Raw genomic sequence first — 17,379 nt, 5'->3', positions numbered from 1 at the left:
CTTTCTTTTTTTATTCTCTTATATGTTACTAAGGATACATACAGTATTATGCAAAGGTGTACCTATAACAATGTTATAGATAAATAATACTATCTATAGCCGTGGGGGGGGGGGGTGCAAGATATTTTCCTCTTCCTTGGGGGGGGGGGGCACGACAGAAAATAATTGAGAACCACTGTCCTATCCCAACATGACGTCAGACTTTCGAATGACATGCATATCAGTCCTTTGAAATATAAATGAAAAGGAGGCAAACAAATTATCTGAAAAATCGCAGAATGTCCCTTTTCATCTTTAATCAGCCAATGAAAAGGGAGTTATAAAAGCCGTCTGTAATTAGTGTCACAGCTGAAGATGAAGAGTGCTGCTCTCCAATTAAAAGTTCTATTAATTTGAAATGAGCTCCAATTAGGCAAACTATGAAAAAGAAGCAGATAAGAATTTCTCCAAATTGATACTCTGTTACTTGGCACTAGAGAACAACTTTGGGTTGTTTGGCATATTTTCTTATTTTCTTAAAATGTGTTATTTTGGGAATCCCCGGCCCTGCATTTCGAGACTTGAGGATGCGTTTACTCTTGCATAATGTGGCAACTCCAGCTATTTCTGTACCGTATGCACTTCATTTCAAGTCAGAGAATGTAACAGTGAGATCTTATTTCATTGGCATGCATTTACAAAATGTACACGGATACGTATTAAATGCTTACGCCATTTTCTTTCGAATCACAAAAGCAAACGAAATGTTCATACATTTTCGGAAGCAGTCATTTTGCTCCAAATTCTCAATGATGATCCGAGTCTCTTGTGTCAAAAACAATTCTGTGTATGCAATGAAATTTATACTCACCGTCTATGTTGTAATTGTCTTGTTCATGATGAACCATGTCCTTGTGTCCTTTTGATGTGCCACAAAATAACCTGTCAAAACATAATGTTTATGTTAATGTTTATTATGTTTATGTTATGGGGGGAAAAAAGGACTTTCATGACATTTAGGTATTCCTCTTGACATCCTCGGAAAATGATTTTGTTTTGTTTTGTTTTGAAATGTGTCCAACCGACATGTCTGTATCTGTATTTTTGATCATGTTTAGAGTTCAGACCTGATCCATCCAGATAAGAAAAAGACCAGTTTTTGGAAAGTTCATTTCCTACCTTAATTTGATCAAAGTTCAGCTCACTAATTTGAAAATACAATACAATACAATAAGATAAGATAAGATATCCTTTATTCGTCCCACAATGGGGAAATCCTCACTAGGGTCGCGGGGGGTGCTGGAGCCTATCCCAGCTGTCTCTGGGCAGTAGGCGGGGGACACCCTGAATCGGTTGCTAGCCAATCGCAGGGCACACAGAGAAGAACAACCATCCGCGCTCACACTCACATCTAGGGACAATTTTAGAGTGTTCAATCAGCCTGCCATGCATATTTTTGGAATGTGGGAGGAAACCAGAGCACCCGGAGAAAACCCACGCAGGCCCGGGGAGAACATGCAAACTCCACACAGGGAGGCCGGAGCTGGAATCGAACCCGGTACCTCTGCACTGTGAAGCCGACGTGCTAACCACTGGACTACCGGGTCGCCCCGAGTGCAACCATGACGAGGCAAATCACTGCTGTGTAGTAGAAATGCCGCTTGTGACGACGAGTGTAATTTGATTCCTCACCGAGTATGATCCTGTTGTTGATCAAGGACCTTGAGCGTCTCACTGGAGGAGTACGACTTCTGAGTTGGGACACGCACTTCTTGGTGGCCAATAGCACAGTCTTCACTGTCTCCTGTAGAATACAAATGACACGAGTGAAAGAGAAATTTCTAACACACAGGATGATGTCACACACTTCAGTCGTTACAGTAGTAGTAGTTTCATCCAAGAGTAACACAGGAGCAACAGAGGACAGACATTTTTAAAGAATACTTTACAAGCGCCAAGGAATCCATGAGGGAAACCATTAATGAATGGGAACAAATGAATTATGACACGGCAGCTATCTCACCAAGATATGCTGCGTCCTTGTCCTTGTGGGACTTAGTGAGCGAGCAGTATGGACGTCGCTCTTTCACTTCCATAATGCTTCTGCTGGTGTTGCTGGCAAACATCGAAGCATGCTGTGGAACAGCTGATTTGACAGGAAGAAATATAGGCGGAGATGAAGAAGAAAGAAGGACTCGAAGGTAGAAGACGGACTTCAGAAGACGGAGTGTAGAACTCGTCCTGTGAACGCAGTACATAAAGAAAGGGTTCATCACTAAGCGTGTCTTACCAACAAACAGTGTTGGTCATTATACTTGAAAAAAGTAATGAGTTATCATTCACTCACTCAGTTTCTCCCATTAGTAATTGAGTTACTAATCCAGTTACTGCCTTGCTTATTAGTTGCTCAGCAAACTAAGTATGGTTTTTCATGCTATCTGTAATGTAAACTGTTTGTAATAGCTGAATGAATTAAACAAAAAAACAACAAACAAACCCCATAAATGTGTACCTGAGTGTACTAGCATTAGCAGTAACTCTAAACATACCTAAATATTCATTCATTCATTCATCTTCCGAGCCGCTTGATCCTCATTAGGGTCGCGGGGGGTGCTGGAGCCTATCCCAGCCGTCTTCGGGCAGTAGGCAGGGGACACCCTGAATCAGTTGCCAGCCAATCACAGGGCACACAGAGACGAACAACCATCCACGCTCACACTCACACCTAGGGACAATTTAGTGTGATCAATCAGCCTGCCATGCATATTTTTGGAATGTGGGAGGAAACCGGAGCACCCGGAGAAAACCCACGCAGGCCCGGGGAGAACATGCAAACTCCACACAGGGAGGCCGGAGCTGGAATCGAACCCGGCACCTCTGCACTGTGAAGCTGACGTGCTAACCACTGCTCTACCGGGCCGCCCTAATCCAATACAATGAAGTAAAGTATCACATTTAACATGAGCAAACGTCAGGCTACAGGGTTTATGGTTAAGTGGACGGGAACTTTTTTTTTCTTCTTCAAATCAAAATCAGGAGAAACATGGAAAAACAGGTGCATCTATAAATGTCCTCATATCTCCTGAAATGTCGTCACGGTGTTAACAGACTCATCTTGACAACATGTGTTCCAAATTATGCAGTGGCTCTCAGGTTTACCTTCACTTCTCAGCATGTCTTGTTATAAAACGGCTTTTGGTTTTATGGTGGTGTTTTCCACCATGACCTGGTAGTGGTGTGAAACTTTGCTTTGCGGTCAAGAAGTCCTGAGTTTGACTCCCGCCTTATATTTATTATTCATTTAATATATTTTCATGGCAACTCAATTGTTTTTTTTCTCATCATTTCAAGAGAGGAAGTTAAAAATAAACAACTGAGATTATACTGTATATCAGTGTCGTGTCAGTGGAAAAAAATACAAAACAAAACAGCTGCTTGTATAATGCTGCCTGAACTTTTGTAAATAATTTCTCTTCACTATGGAGGGTGAATCATTACAGCTGTAGAATACTTACACGCCCTCTCACAATACGTGACAATGGGAAAATTAAACACAGACGAAATAACCGTTCATGTATGAATGGAAAGAGAGAACAAATACAGTGCGTCTTCTATGAAGTTGTGAATGAACGAGATGGATTTTCAACATTGTAGCGCATATTTTCTTGACAGCTGAGCCCTTGGACCCGTATTATCGTGAGATGACTGCTCATCATGCTAAATTTAGTCACAATAATCTTGCGTCACTCGATGCTGGCAACAGCCTCAAGTGTGAGTCATTAGGAAGTGAAGCTGTCTCTCTGGGGTCACCCTGAATTCAGCTGCGGGGTATACGAGCACACTTGGATCATATACACATCCACTCACTCGCACATCATCCTGAAAGGAAGACTTGAGGCGGTACTTGTATGCTTTTGCAGGTCAGGACAATCTATACACATTCATTTGAGAAATGAAAAAAAAAAAAAGAAGACCAATCGTCCAATCACTAAATGAAATAGGAACAGAAGATCAAGGCCAGTGGTAGCTTGATGTGGAGAAAAAAAATCTGCTTAGAAAGATGAAGAATTCAAAGATAAGAGCAGTAAAAAGGTAAAGAAGACTCAAAGGCCATTTGGAAAAAAAGCAGTGCGGCGCACTGCTTTCACTGTAGGAAGAGATTAATGTTCACCAGGGGTGCCCATTGCGTCGTTTGCAATCGACCAGTAGCTCGCAAAAGGGGGTGTTGGTCGATTTCATGGCATTAACTTAATCACTGCCAGCCTCCCGGTTTTATACTATTGAGTTGCCTGTCAACAGCAGTGAATGAATAAAAAGACAAAAAAAAAAGCAAACAAAAAGGGAGATTAATTTAATAAATGAATGTAGACCATTTGTATTTGGCCGGTAGTCCAGTGGTTAGCACGTCGGCTTCACAGTGCAGAGGTACCGGGTTCGATTCCAGCTCCGGCCTCCCTGTGTGGAGTTTGCATGTTCTCCCTGGGCTTGTGTGGGTTTTCTCCGGGTGCTCCGGTTTCCTCCCACATTCCAAAAACATGCGTGGCAGGCTGATTGAACACTCTAAATTGTCCCTAGGTGTGAGTGTGAGTGCGAATGGTTGTTTGTTTCTGTGTGCCCTGCGATTGGCTGGCAACCGATTCAGGGTGTCCCCCGTCTACTGCCCGAAGACAGCTGGGATAGGCTCCAGCACCCCCCCGCGACCCTAGTGAGGATCAAGCGGCTTGGAAGATGACTGAATGAATGAATAAATAGCTCACATGCTCAAAAAATGTTTGGGCATCCTTGATCTAAACGTTTGAATTAATTTCTATGTCATTAGTCTGGCAAATTGTAATCCGTGTCTTGCAGTCGGCAACTGAAGGCAATAATTGGTGAAGCCAAAGTTTTTCAGTATTCACAGCATCTTTGCAGCATGATAGATGAGAGAAGAATCTTAAATGTGACCTGTTATGACATTGTACTTCATGTACTCAAGTCAGTTGTCAAAGTCGAATGGTATAATGTGTCATTTGGAATTGAACAACTATCCCCTACAATCTTTTTTTAAACTTTGTTTCCTTTGGTTCTATCCATACCTTTTTATTTTTGCTGGGGTCATATCAGCGTTTCTGTAAAAGCAGCCACGCTCAATTTACCGAGTGTTTTCTTCACAAATGAATTCCAGTGAAAGTATTGTGCAAGTACCATATTTTCCGCATTTTCAGGCGCACCTAAAACCATCCGATTTTCTCAAAGGCCGACGGTACGCTTTATAATCCGATGTGCCTTATATATGGATCAATATTCAGATTTATTGGATGTAGTATTTTAAAAGTGCTTTGTTACAGCTGCAGAGGTTGTAAAAGTGCTTCATAAATAAAGCTGGATTACATTGTATTGAATTGTATTTCTTTTAGCGTAGCTCCATCTAGTGGCTACATAACATACCCTCAGCCACTAATGTGATGCACCCTATATATGAAAACCGTTTTAAAATAGGCCATTCATTGAAGGTGCGTCTTATACTCTGAAGGGCTTTCTAGTGCGGAAAATATTGTATATTCAGCTTTTGATACCAAACACAGGTGCTTGTTTTTAACTGCTGGACATTCATCCACCAATGTCCGGTAACTTTACATCATCATCATTGAGGAGGAGGTCATAATGAATTCCTTGATCTTTTAAATGCAAACAATATTTTGTAATGCTACATGGGAAAAAGTTATACCCATTGCACACAGTGATTTTTGATCCACCCTTCCTTAATGTTCCGTAATGTTGAACTTTCGTCCACAGTCATGTCCTCATTTCACCATGTTAAAAAGAAATAATCCTGATAATAATAACTTCTATGATGCCAAGTTCAAAGTCACCTGTGTAATAATCCTAGATTCAAATCAGACAACTTCACTGATCGTGGTGCAGACAATTCATTTGCATCTTAAATGTATCAACGCATATCAAAGTCACGACAAATCCTCCGATGTGAAAATTTGTCTAACTTCATATTTATTCACAACTCTCTCCTCTTAGTCAATCCACATGTCTTATTCATACAAATGATCTATGAATGTGAATTGTTGAAAATGGCCTGCTCACTTTAATGAGGCCATGTTTGAACAAACGCGCCATGATTTTTGGATGGACAATGATTCCCGCTGGACGGCGGTGATATTTAGCCTCAACAAACACTTAAAAATGACATGGTACATAGGCTGTAGGACAAGTGGCAGTGAATAAACAAAAACGATGAAAAAAGGGAATGTACCCCTCCACCCCCCCCAAAAAAAGCAATACCAAAAATGAAAAGAAAAGCAAATCATTTCAAATGAGTGCTGTCAGTTTTGGACAATGTAATGGCAGTAGAATGAATAGCCAAAAGCTCTCCGGAGCAACATGTGCAGGATGTGCTGAAGTGCCAATACAATACAACACATCTTTTTTCATACAGCACTTTCACAACAGCTGCAGCTTTAACAAAGCGCTTCACAGAACTGAGAGCAGTTAACATAAAATGACATAATATGGTAATATAACAAACCACATGAGACACGGACAGTCGTGCAATCATAACTATGAGTATCTCAGCAATAACAACTTGCATATGTTTGTCAAGTGACTACTAATTTCAGATTTGTCTGAGACCTGTCACACTTGTTTCTGCTTTGATGTGATGTGGGTCGCAACACTTAGCTATGGTTTCTCATTTAGGTCATATCTGTGGGTCATGAGAGATAGACCGAAAAAAAAAAATGTCAGGAGAGGGCTCACCTGGTTAATCTTGACAAAAAACTGAAAGAGATGGAAAAAACGTTTTGATTGTGACAAATGAATTTGATGTCATTACAACAGACACCCAAATCAACACCCAGAAGTTTGAGGCAGAGCGCAGTTAAAAATCCAAGGGGCAACTGCAAAGGGAAGGGTGATGATATATATAATAATAATAATAATCCATCCATTTTCTGAACCGCTTAATCCTCACTAGGGTCGCGGGGGTGCTGGAGCCTATCCCAGCCGTCTTTGGGCAGTAGGCGGGGGGACACCCTGGATCAGTTGCCAGCCAATCGCAGGGCACACAGAGACGAACAACCATCCACGCTCACATTCACACCTAGGGACAATTTAGAGCGTCCAATCAGCCTACCATGCATGTTTTTGGAATGTGGGAGGAAACCGGAGCACCCGGAGAAAACCCACGCAGGCCCGGGGAGATGGAAACTCACACACAGGGAGGCCGTAGCTGGAATCGAACCCGGTACCTCTGCACTGTGAAGCCAACGTGCTAACCACTGGACTACCGGGCCGCCCTAATAATAATAATAATAATAATAATAATAATAATAATAATAATCACAATTAGTTACTGGGGTAGGTTTTAACACAATGCTGGGCGAAAATGTAACAATTAGAAAAACATGTCCCACTTCAAAAAGGTTTATTCAGGTTCGAGGGGGAAGTCCCTAAATGAGTTGATGGAGGGTGCGGCTGAAAAGGCCAAATTTTTGGGGGGTGTTGCAGCGGCAAGGGCGCGATGTCGGCTGGTTAGCGTATCGGCCTCACAATAGAAAGGTGCAGGGTTGGATTCCGGCTCCAGCCTTCCGGTGTGCTTTTTGCATGTTCTCCCCGTGCCTGCATGGGTTTTCTCCGGGTAGTCTGGTTTCCTCTCACATTCCAAAAACATGCATGGCAGGTTAATGGAACACTGAATTGTCTTTAGGTGTGAGCGCGGATGGTTGTTTGTCTCTGTGTGCCCTGCCATTGGCTGGTACCCAGTTTAGGGTTTTACCTCGCCTACTGGCCAAAGACGGGTCGGAAAGGCTCCAGCACACCCACGACCCATCTTACAAGGAAAAGAAGATTAGAAAATGGATGGATGGATGTTGCATCAGCACGTAGAGGAGACCTCGCAATACTTTAAATGTCATACATCGTCGTCGTCTTGGCAGGATTCATCTTTAACCAGGTATCATTTGCAACGTTGAGACAATGCCATCCATTGGCGGAAGTACACCGGGAGGATCATTGGCCTCCAGGTCTCTCTGCTTCTGCGGTCATTTTGTAGTATCTGCTCTGTGTTACGTGGCAACGCCCGTGTGTCTTTGTGACTACTCTGACAGATTTGCCCTTCTTTGTGACCTCATCAGATGGCTTTTTTAAAACCACCAGCATGCACATCTCTGTCATGCAGTCTTTCTTTTCCGCTCCCTAGGCATTCTGTAAAAAAATATTAAAATAAAGAAAGCGCTCTGAGCGATATGTAAGAGGGCTGGTTCTAACACTTGTGAAACATGTTACAACTAACTCCACCACCCTTGTCTGTCAGTGTTTAGCTTGCTGTGTTTCATCGTGGTTTGAAATTAGCAGGCAGAAAATGCATCGCATTTGAAGGGGCAAATTGCGGTTTATTCTGATATAAATCCCATGATTTGATTTTAAAGTCCATGTTTGTGTTGTTTGTTTCCGATCTCTATTTAGTCCAAGTTTTGTCTGGTGGTAACCAGCTCTCAGCATGTTGAAGTCGAGCCCGTTGAATTGGAGTCCTGGTGCCGGGGTGGACGATGAGTTTGTCGTGCCTCAAGTAGGCAATTTCCCCTCTTTCACGTGCCGCTTTTAGCTTTGGAAGCAATTATTTTCTTTTTTGACGTCCAATATATGTGTAATCTTCATTAATGTAGATTTTGGTACCTTGTAAGTATTTTGCTCTCTAGTATCATTGTTTTGTCCTTATATTTTTCTAACTTCACCACGACTGGCCTTGGTCGAGGTCTTCCCGATTCGTGTCTCCCCGTGCGGTGGGCTCTTTCCACCTCGATTGTCTCCTTTAATTGCAGTTGCAATTGAGGTACAAGAAAGTGTGTACACCAGGGGTGCCCATTAGGTAGATCCTGATCTACCGGTAGATCTAAGACAGGTCCAAGTAGATCCGAAGAGTGTCGAGGAGAAAAAACAAACAAACTACCATTTGTGTGTCTTTGTACATGTTAGTAACATATTTTTTTTTGGTGTTCATGTACGCTGAACCCTAATCATCTTATCAATCTCATTTTCACCAAAAAATATTTTTAAAAATAAAATAAAGCAGGTAAATAGGGCACGGGCAAAGAATAGGAATCTAGGAGGGTCCAGGGAAGCACTTTAAAACGGTATGTGTGAGCTACAATAGTTAACAGGTTGTAAAAGTGCGTCGCATGCCTCAGTTTCAGGCTGTTTCTCATCATGGCATGCGTGTGTGTGTGTGTGTGTGTGTGTGTGTGTGCGCGTGCGAGCGTGCGTGCGTGCCGTAAGGATAGATCCCTGGAGGTTAGTTGATCGAAAAGTAGATCTTCGATCCGAAAAGTTTGGGCACCCCTGGTGTACACAAAAGTAATTTGAAATCATTTGAAGGCATTCCCCAAGGCTTCTAGCCTTACTGCCTTCCTGGGCGGCACGGTGGTCCAGTGATTAGTGAATTGACCTCACTGTGCAGAGGTTCAATTCCAGCTCCGGCCTCCCTGTGTGGAGTTTTCATGTTGTCTCCGGGTACTCCGGTTTCCTCCCACATTCCAAAAAAACATGCATAGCAGGCTGATTGAAAACTCGATATTGTCCCTAGGTGTGGGTGTGATCATTTATGGTGATTTGTCTCTGTGTGCCCTCCGATTGGCTGGCAACCGGTTCAGTCCCGGTGTCCCCCATCTACTCCCCGAAAATGCCTGGGATCGGCTCCAGCACCCGCCTGCGCAGGGTCCTTTGGAAGATGCATCCCCTGAATTTCAGCTCGTGTGTCATTTGATAATAAAGGGAGGGAGATTTCATGGTGGAACAAAAAGTGCACTGAGAAGGATGAGAGCAGGAGACAAGAATAAAGGGAGATGTGACGCAGAAATAGCAAAAGCCAAACAAGAGGCATTTGATGACTTGTATGCTGGGTTTGACAGAGAAAGATCTGTCCACCTGGGCCCAAAAGGCCGAGATGTGAACACGACATGCATCAAAGATAGAGATCGAAATGTGTGGTTGTCGTAATGTTGTAGATGTACGGAAAAGATACTGCGAATGAATGCGAACAAAGAGAGAAGCAGGAGTAGAAGTGGCAATTGCTCTGGGCTAGCAAGTAGCAATGATTAGAATGTCAGGTTAGAAAGGCAATCAATAGGATGAAAAATTTATAGTTGGTCTTGACAACAATGCCTGTGGGATTCTGGAAGAACTAGGGCGAGGTGGCTGTTGAGTTTTTGGTCTGGGTGTTCAATAAATTTTAAGAGGGATCAAACGAGGATGAAAGCAAAAGTGAAAAAGGCGAAGTAACTCATCCAAACAGGTTGGTGTGGATGAAGGGTGAACCTGTGAGTGATATTTGCAGCAATGGTTGATTTCTCGTCCATGTTGAAGATAAAATATGCCGCCTTCAATCATTGACCAATGGATATAGATGACAAAGCAAGAAACAAAGCTATCAGTAGAAGAAACATGAACAGAGGTCCAAATGCGGATTCAAGTTCAGAAATTAAACTGACAGAAACTAAACTTTTTATCAATATTGTCATATCATCTTTGAATCTGAATCTTACCTCAAATTTTCTGTTTACCTTTTGGCCATCCCAAAAGCGCCAAAGAAATTAAACGAAACAATCCTTAAACTTCACCATATTCTAATATTGTCTTTTTTTTTTTAATTGCTACTATATGTCCTCTTCCCATTGTTAGTCCTTCATTTGCTCTCCTACTCTATCCCATGTAATCTGACCTGAGTTCCAAGGAGTTCACAAGTGCAATCTACTTAATCTCTGACTCCCTTTCCCATCATCTAACTTTCTCTAACACTCACTTAATCCCCTCTCTCTCCCGTCAGATTAAAATGGAGACGAGAAGTGGAAAAGGAGTGACAGTTGGAGGGAGGATATTCTCTAAAAAATGTCAAAACCTCTTGTTCCTATGATATCACTGTATACCACCAAGTTAGGCAAGTATACCATGACACCATCAAGGTCATGGTTAAGGTCAAGGTCATCTTTATTGTCAAATATGCTTTATGTATAAGATGCAGCACGGATGAAATTTCTTCCTCTAAATCCTCAGTGCAAACATGCTGTGCATTAAACACACACGGCTAAGATAAAATAGCAACTACACTGTATAAAAAGACATAATATGTAATCTGAAGAGTATCAACAATATCAACAATGGCACTTGTGACTATTGTGGGTAAAGTGAGGTTGTGCAGTGTGCAATACGCAGATGTCGGATGCTGAGGGCAGGGTCATAGTCTGTGACAGGAGGCGGGGGTAGGGCAGAGGCAGAGGGCAGGGTGTGTGGGCAGAGCAGGGACAGAGTTGAGTCTCCTGACCACCTGGTGGAAGTAACTGTTCTTGAGCCTGCTGGTTCCAGCACGGAGACTCCGCAATCTCCTCCCTGACGGCAGCAGGCCGAAGAGGCTGTGAGATGGGTGGGTCGGGGTCATCACCTGCGATCCGGATGGCTTGGCGGGTCAGACGGGAGTAGTAATCGTCCACGAGTGGGGGGGTAGAGAGACACCAATGATCTTCTCAGCTGCTTTCACGGTGCGCTCCAAAGTCTTTTAGCAGGACACAGTGCAAGCGCCATACCACACAGTGATGCAGCTGGACAGGATGCTCTCAATCGTGCCTGTACAAAATGTCTGCATGATGGGGGGCGGGGCTCTTTCGCTCCTTAGTTTGCGGAGGAAGTACAGGCACTGGTTGGCTTTTTTGGCCAGTGATGAGGTATTGTGGCCCCAGGACAGGTATTCAGAGATGTGCACTCCCAGGAACTTGGTGTAGCTCGCCCTCTCCACTGTGGCACCTCCACAGGGCTTTGTAGGATCCTCTGATTGTAGTGTAGACGTCTAGAATATTTGTGCCTCTTGTGGGAAAGTTGATGTGACCAAGAAGCACGCTCTTGGGGTTTGCATGGTTGAAATCTCCAGCAAAGATGAGAAAGGCGTCAGTGTGGGCTGTCTGCTGCTCACTGATGTGCTAATGGAGTTCAGACAGAGCCAGACTCCTGCTGTTGGTTGAACCAGGGGGGGGATGTATCATGCTAGCAGCTATATGGCACAAAATTCACTCGGCAGGTAGAACGGCACTTGATAATCATAGACTCCACCGTTGGTGCGCAGCGCTTGCAAACCACAACGCGTCACGACACCAGGCATCACTGATGTAAACACAGAGTCCCCCGGCGCTAGTCTTCCACCCCCTCGACGAGCTCTCTATCTGCACGGTAGCACGTTAGCAGGGCTAGCTGAATAGCCCAGGCCGGGCCGGGTCGTTGAACCATGTCTCCACGAAGACAAAGACGCAGCAGTCATTCACGGTTTTGGAAGTTATCCGAAGTAAGCGGATATAGTCCAGTTTGTTATCCAGCGAGTGGACGTTGGCCAGCGTGATGGTCGGGATAGGCGGTCGATGAGGGTTAGCTGCTAGGCGAGCCCGAATACCTCCGCGCTTCCCCCTCTTCTGCTTCCTTAGATTCCGTCTGTGGCGCTTCCACTACGGGCTGGTTGCGGGAGTGGGGGGTCGGTGATCGAGCAGGCCTCCGCAGCAGATCGCAGTCACGCAGCGAGAAAAAATGTAATCCCGATAAAATTCATTTAAATTGATGCCAATAAAAACTGACAGCTCTAATATATATGTATACTGCATATGAGGCACAGGGTTCGATTCCGGTTCTGGCCGGAGTTTGCATGTACACCCACCGTATTCCCTGAGCGATACGGTTGAGGGTGTTCAACACTACACGGAGTAGTGTTGAACCTTCATAGGTTTCCACAAAACCTATGAAGATTGAACTCTGTCAAGGGTGTCAAGCTGGTACAACTAGCAACTAGCCAATGGACACAGCTCTTCAACATCCCTGAATAGACTTGACCAGAGAGGCAGGGGAGTATGATGCCTATGAAGATGAAACAAATAATACGGTTTCCATTCTTAAAATATAACCACCAATCCACCAAGGCAAGGCACTCTCCTCAATGTCCATGTGATTGGGATGAAAATGATTGAGATGCAAATCAGCACCTCAAAATCTGAATCCATGGTCCTCAGCTGGAGAAAGGTTTTGTGCCCTCTCTGTGTCAGGGATGAGATACTTCCCCCAAGTGGAGGAGTTCAAGTATCTTGGGATCGTTTCACGATTGAGAGCGGGATGAAGAGGGATATCGACAGTCGGATTTGTGGAGCATCTGCTGTGATGCGGTCTGTAATGGTGAAGAAGGAAAGAAGGAGATGTGCTGAAAGGTGAAGCTCTTGATTTACTGGTCAAACTTTGTTCCTACCCTCACCTACGTCATGACCAAAAGAATGAGTCTGAAATTTGTTTTTTGTGTGTATGGGCTCTCACTTAGAAATAGGGTGAGAAGCTTGGTCATCTAGGAGGCAGTCAGAGAGTCAAGCCCATGCTCCTCCACAAAAAAAGGGAACACGTTAAGGGGAGTGGGAACGAGGAAGTTGGAGTATATTCGGAGTGGACTGAATTGTTTCCAGCTGTTGAAATGTTAACCAAGATAGCATTTAGCAGCCAACACACTGACCTAAACCACCAGTCACCAGATTAAGTAGTGATGTTGAACCTTTTTTATTTCTTCATTTATTTATTTGTCAGAGAAGGAGCCCCTCCTCCTGTCCACTTGTTGCAACCCCACGAACAAATACACAACATACGTTGTGGTATTTCACATTTGTTCTGAAAGGACTATTTAACCTTTCTACATTTTAGCATGTTTAATTTTTTTTGTCTGCGCCAGAAAGATAATGACATCACCTGTAAAATTGGAATGTGAGGAGTCAGGGGACTGAGTGGTCTTGTATGCAAACGCATTTTCATTCAATTCAAGTCCATCTGGTGAAAATGTCAGATGCGGATTATGGGAGGTTAATTCCGTTCATGGAAATAGCACAAATGGCAGCCTAATCGGTGAGATAATTCCTTGATCTCGTAGCAGTGACCGATAATGACAAAAAAAAAACATGATTTCAATCAGTATGTTATTGACATAACTTTATAAAACGCATCACTTTTACAAATTTGCACTCAATTTCCCTATTTTCTCATGCCCTTTGAAAACAATATTTTTTAAAAACAACAAAACATATTTATACATCTCCATCTGTAAAATACCTCAACATGCAACATCAAAGTAACTTACAGCTTGTTAAAGGGTAATTCAAGTAAAAATTATTTTTAATAATCACACTGGGGACATTTTTGAAACAAAAAAAAAAATCAGTTGATTGATTTTTTTTAAACTATCCCTTACCCCTCATCACATCAATGTAACATAACCCTTGTAGGGGCGATCAGGACATAATTAATCTTGGCCAAGCATCCTTGGATCCCGATGGCCAGCATGAGGACCAAAGTTGTCCTTGCCATGGAACACTGACAGTCAACCGTTTGTACAGTTGAGCACACATGGGACACACATAAGTTCACAGATCTTCAAGAGCACCAGACTTCCACGGCACTAACACAGCTGCAAGATACCGGACACAGCCCAGAAAGATTGCTTATGTATAAGGTCATGAATGCATCCTAGATTCAATACAAGCATTCCGCCCGTTAGCTGTAACTGATAACAGCCACCTTGCACATTAGAAAAAAACACAAACATAATGAGTCAAAAAAGTCAGAACAGCTGCAGTTATTCAGTTTTGTATAGCATTGTATGATGGTGCACAAAGATAGTATGGTGTGAGTGCTGCCCAGCTGGGATCAGGGGCGGGGGCTTATTCCGCTGGAGCGTGGTGCAATAAAACTGGGCCCACAACAGTAAGATCTCACTGATTTCTTTGCCATTCATTTTTTTTTTTTGCAGTTGAAATTCACAATATTCCAAGTAGTAGGTCCAGATCTTGAAGAGGGTCTGTATACATGTCCTATATTAAGTTTTCTGAAAAACATCCACATATTAGCTATTCAGTGTTGATGATCGTATCGGGCCAAGAGTCAGAATCAGATTTCTCTGCTTGTTGTCACAAAGGAGAATTGGCGGTGAGTCGGCTCAAAAGACAGTACCCTGACTTGGTGTCATCAGCAATGAGGGAGCAGTGGGTCTGTTTACCTTGTACTGTTACCAGGTCTATTGAATATGTCATTTGGTTTTCTTACCTCTCGATAGATGTCAGGTGACATCACTGGTGTAGGTTTTATATAGTGATAAATCTATGTTATAGAATATGCAATATATTTCCAATGCCCTAAAAATGTTGAGATTATGTTTATTTGTGAGGAATAATTTCTGAAGAAGTACTCATCCAATGCAATCTGGACAAAAAAAGAAAAGACGCGCCATAGATTAAAAAACAAAAAAAACTAATGAAAATATCGACCATTATGGATGAAGTGTAGATTTAGGGTGGCCCGGTAGTCCAGTGGTTAGCACGTCGGCTTCACAGTGCAGAGGTACCGGGTTCGATTCCAGCTCCGGCCTCCCTGTGTGGAGTTTGCATGTTCTCCCCGGGTCTGCGTGGGTTTTCTCCGGGTGCTCCGGTTTCCTCCCACATTCCAAAAATATGCATGGCAGGCTGATTGAACGCTCTAAATTGTCCCTAGGTGTGAGTGTGAGCGTGGATGGTTGTTGGTCTCTGTGTGCCCTGCGATTGGCTGGCAACCGATTCAGGGTGTCCCCCGCCTACTGCCCGAAGACAGCTGGGATAGGCTCCAGCACCCCCCGCGACCCTAGTGAGGATCAAGCGGCTCGGAAGATGAAAAGTGTAGATTTGTAGTTGCTCGAAAGATACTTGTCTTCAAGAGGACCACCGAGCTACCTTTGAGCAACGCACAGACACCCCCAACGACTCCCGTGCACAGTTGCATTCATCACACACTCTCTCTCTTATTGAGAATGTCTTTGTTTGTGTATCTCTCTGCATGCATGAGTCTGTGAGTTTCAAATCCTAGGGTAGTAGAACCATAGAAAATACCCCAAGACATTTCTGGTCGATGATCGGTATTCTATGGTGAGTTCTTATGAACACATGGGGGAAATCACATTCTTCTATAAAAGTGGGACTGAGAGCTAATTTGTTCTTGAGAATGGTTCATGAATGAGGCCCAATGTCACAGCTGGAGATCTGTGAATTCAACCCCTGTGCTGGGCATCTTTGGATGAGTGGTTAAGAATGTGGCCCGTAACTGAGGGGGCTCCAGGATCAATTTACCCTTGGAACTCACAACGGAGGTATCCTTTATTAAGGCACCTGACTTGAATTGCTCCCTGGGGGCTGTAAAGCTGCCTACTGCTCTTGTGTGTGTCACAAATGGAATGTTTCTGCAGTGTTCACATCTGTGATGGGTTAAATGCAGAGGTAAAATTGTATACAATACAAAGGATCTTGATCTGAGGTCTTCCTGGAGTTCACATGCTAGGAGTTAACCTTTCACACATTTCCTGCCTCAATTTGGGAGTTATTTTTTTCATTTTTGATTGAAAATCACAAACTCATCTCATACTGTTTAACACTACACATAATCCAGCCAATAATAAGAGCTTTGTTTAATATTTTGACAACGTCAATTAGTTGATGAACTAGTCACAATATTACACACTTCTTAGTTTTGTATAATCACATACAGTTCAATACCAACAAACACACGACAATGAATACAATTACATATTAATATCTTACAATGTCACTTGTATTTTTCTTAACTTTGTTGAGATTAAATTTAGATTTTGTTGTCATTTTCCTGTGTCCTTTGTTCATTCATGTCTTGTCTTATGCTTGGGTTTCCATCGAAAGATGTTCTCATCAGCCCTGTACCTCAATCAGTGTCTCCCAATCAACTTCATTGAGCCAATCATGTTTTGTCCCAGTGGCCTCATTGCCCCATGCTTTTAGTGTGTGTGTGTGTGTGTGTGTGTGTGTTGTTTCCTGCTTTCATTTAGTCTGTGCATTGTTGTCATACATCATGTTTCCTAGGTTTATGTTTTCTGTCGGGCCGAGTCTATTATCTGTGTTTGTTACAATGTATCTTGTTTCTTTTTTGGACTTTGTTAATGACGTGTGTTGATTATTTCGTGTGCCTTGTTGTACTTTTTGAGTTTTGCAAATGAATCCTTCGAGATACATTCTGCACTCTTGCCTTGACTCCCTGATTGCCCCCACTTGGGTCCTCGACCTTTTACCACCACTACCATGAAAACCTAATCCTGAGAATGCACCAAAAAAAAAACAAATACAGACCAAAGGACCCAGTGGAAGGTGCATAGCATTGCCCTACATGCCAGTGCCTTACACGCCATCTGTCTGCTTGTCATTACCATCAGCCTGTTGACCAAGCTGTCCAGTGACAGGCTGAAGAGGCAAATGCAGACACAATTTCTGTGCTGCGGCAGCTCACAGCCCATGGACCTGAACTAAGGCAGCTCACAGTCCCTGTTACTGTGACAGGGCAGCTCACTTCCCCCCCATTACT

General features: G+C 43.3%; 1 protein-coding gene across 7 annotated transcripts in view; it reads right to left on the bottom strand.

Annotated features, from left to right (window-relative positions):
- The window catches only part of LOC127612901 (teneurin-3), a 205,720-nt gene that overhangs the window by 174,438 nt on the left and 13,903 nt on the right, over positions 1–17,379 (bottom strand). For all 7 annotated transcript variants that reach the window (XM_052083740.1, XM_052083741.1, XM_052083745.1 and 4 more), the window contains exons 3-5: positions 2,003–2,220; positions 1,672–1,783; positions 851–921 (exon numbers count right to left, since the gene is read on the bottom strand). In XM_052083740.1, coding sequence (XP_051939700.1) covers positions 851–921; positions 1,672–1,783; positions 2,003–2,105 — 286 coding nt within the window. In that variant the 5' untranslated portion in view covers positions 2,106–2,220. The remainder of the gene's footprint in view (positions 1–850; positions 922–1,671; positions 1,784–2,002; positions 2,221–17,379) is intronic.

The sequence above is a fragment of the Hippocampus zosterae genome, chromosome 13 (assembly GCF_025434085.1).
Source record: "Hippocampus zosterae strain Florida chromosome 13, ASM2543408v3, whole genome shotgun sequence".
In the NCBI taxonomy this organism is placed as follows: domain Eukaryota; kingdom Metazoa; phylum Chordata; class Actinopteri; order Syngnathiformes; family Syngnathidae; genus Hippocampus; species Hippocampus zosterae.
This window is presented reverse-complemented; position numbering and strand designations above follow the sequence as displayed.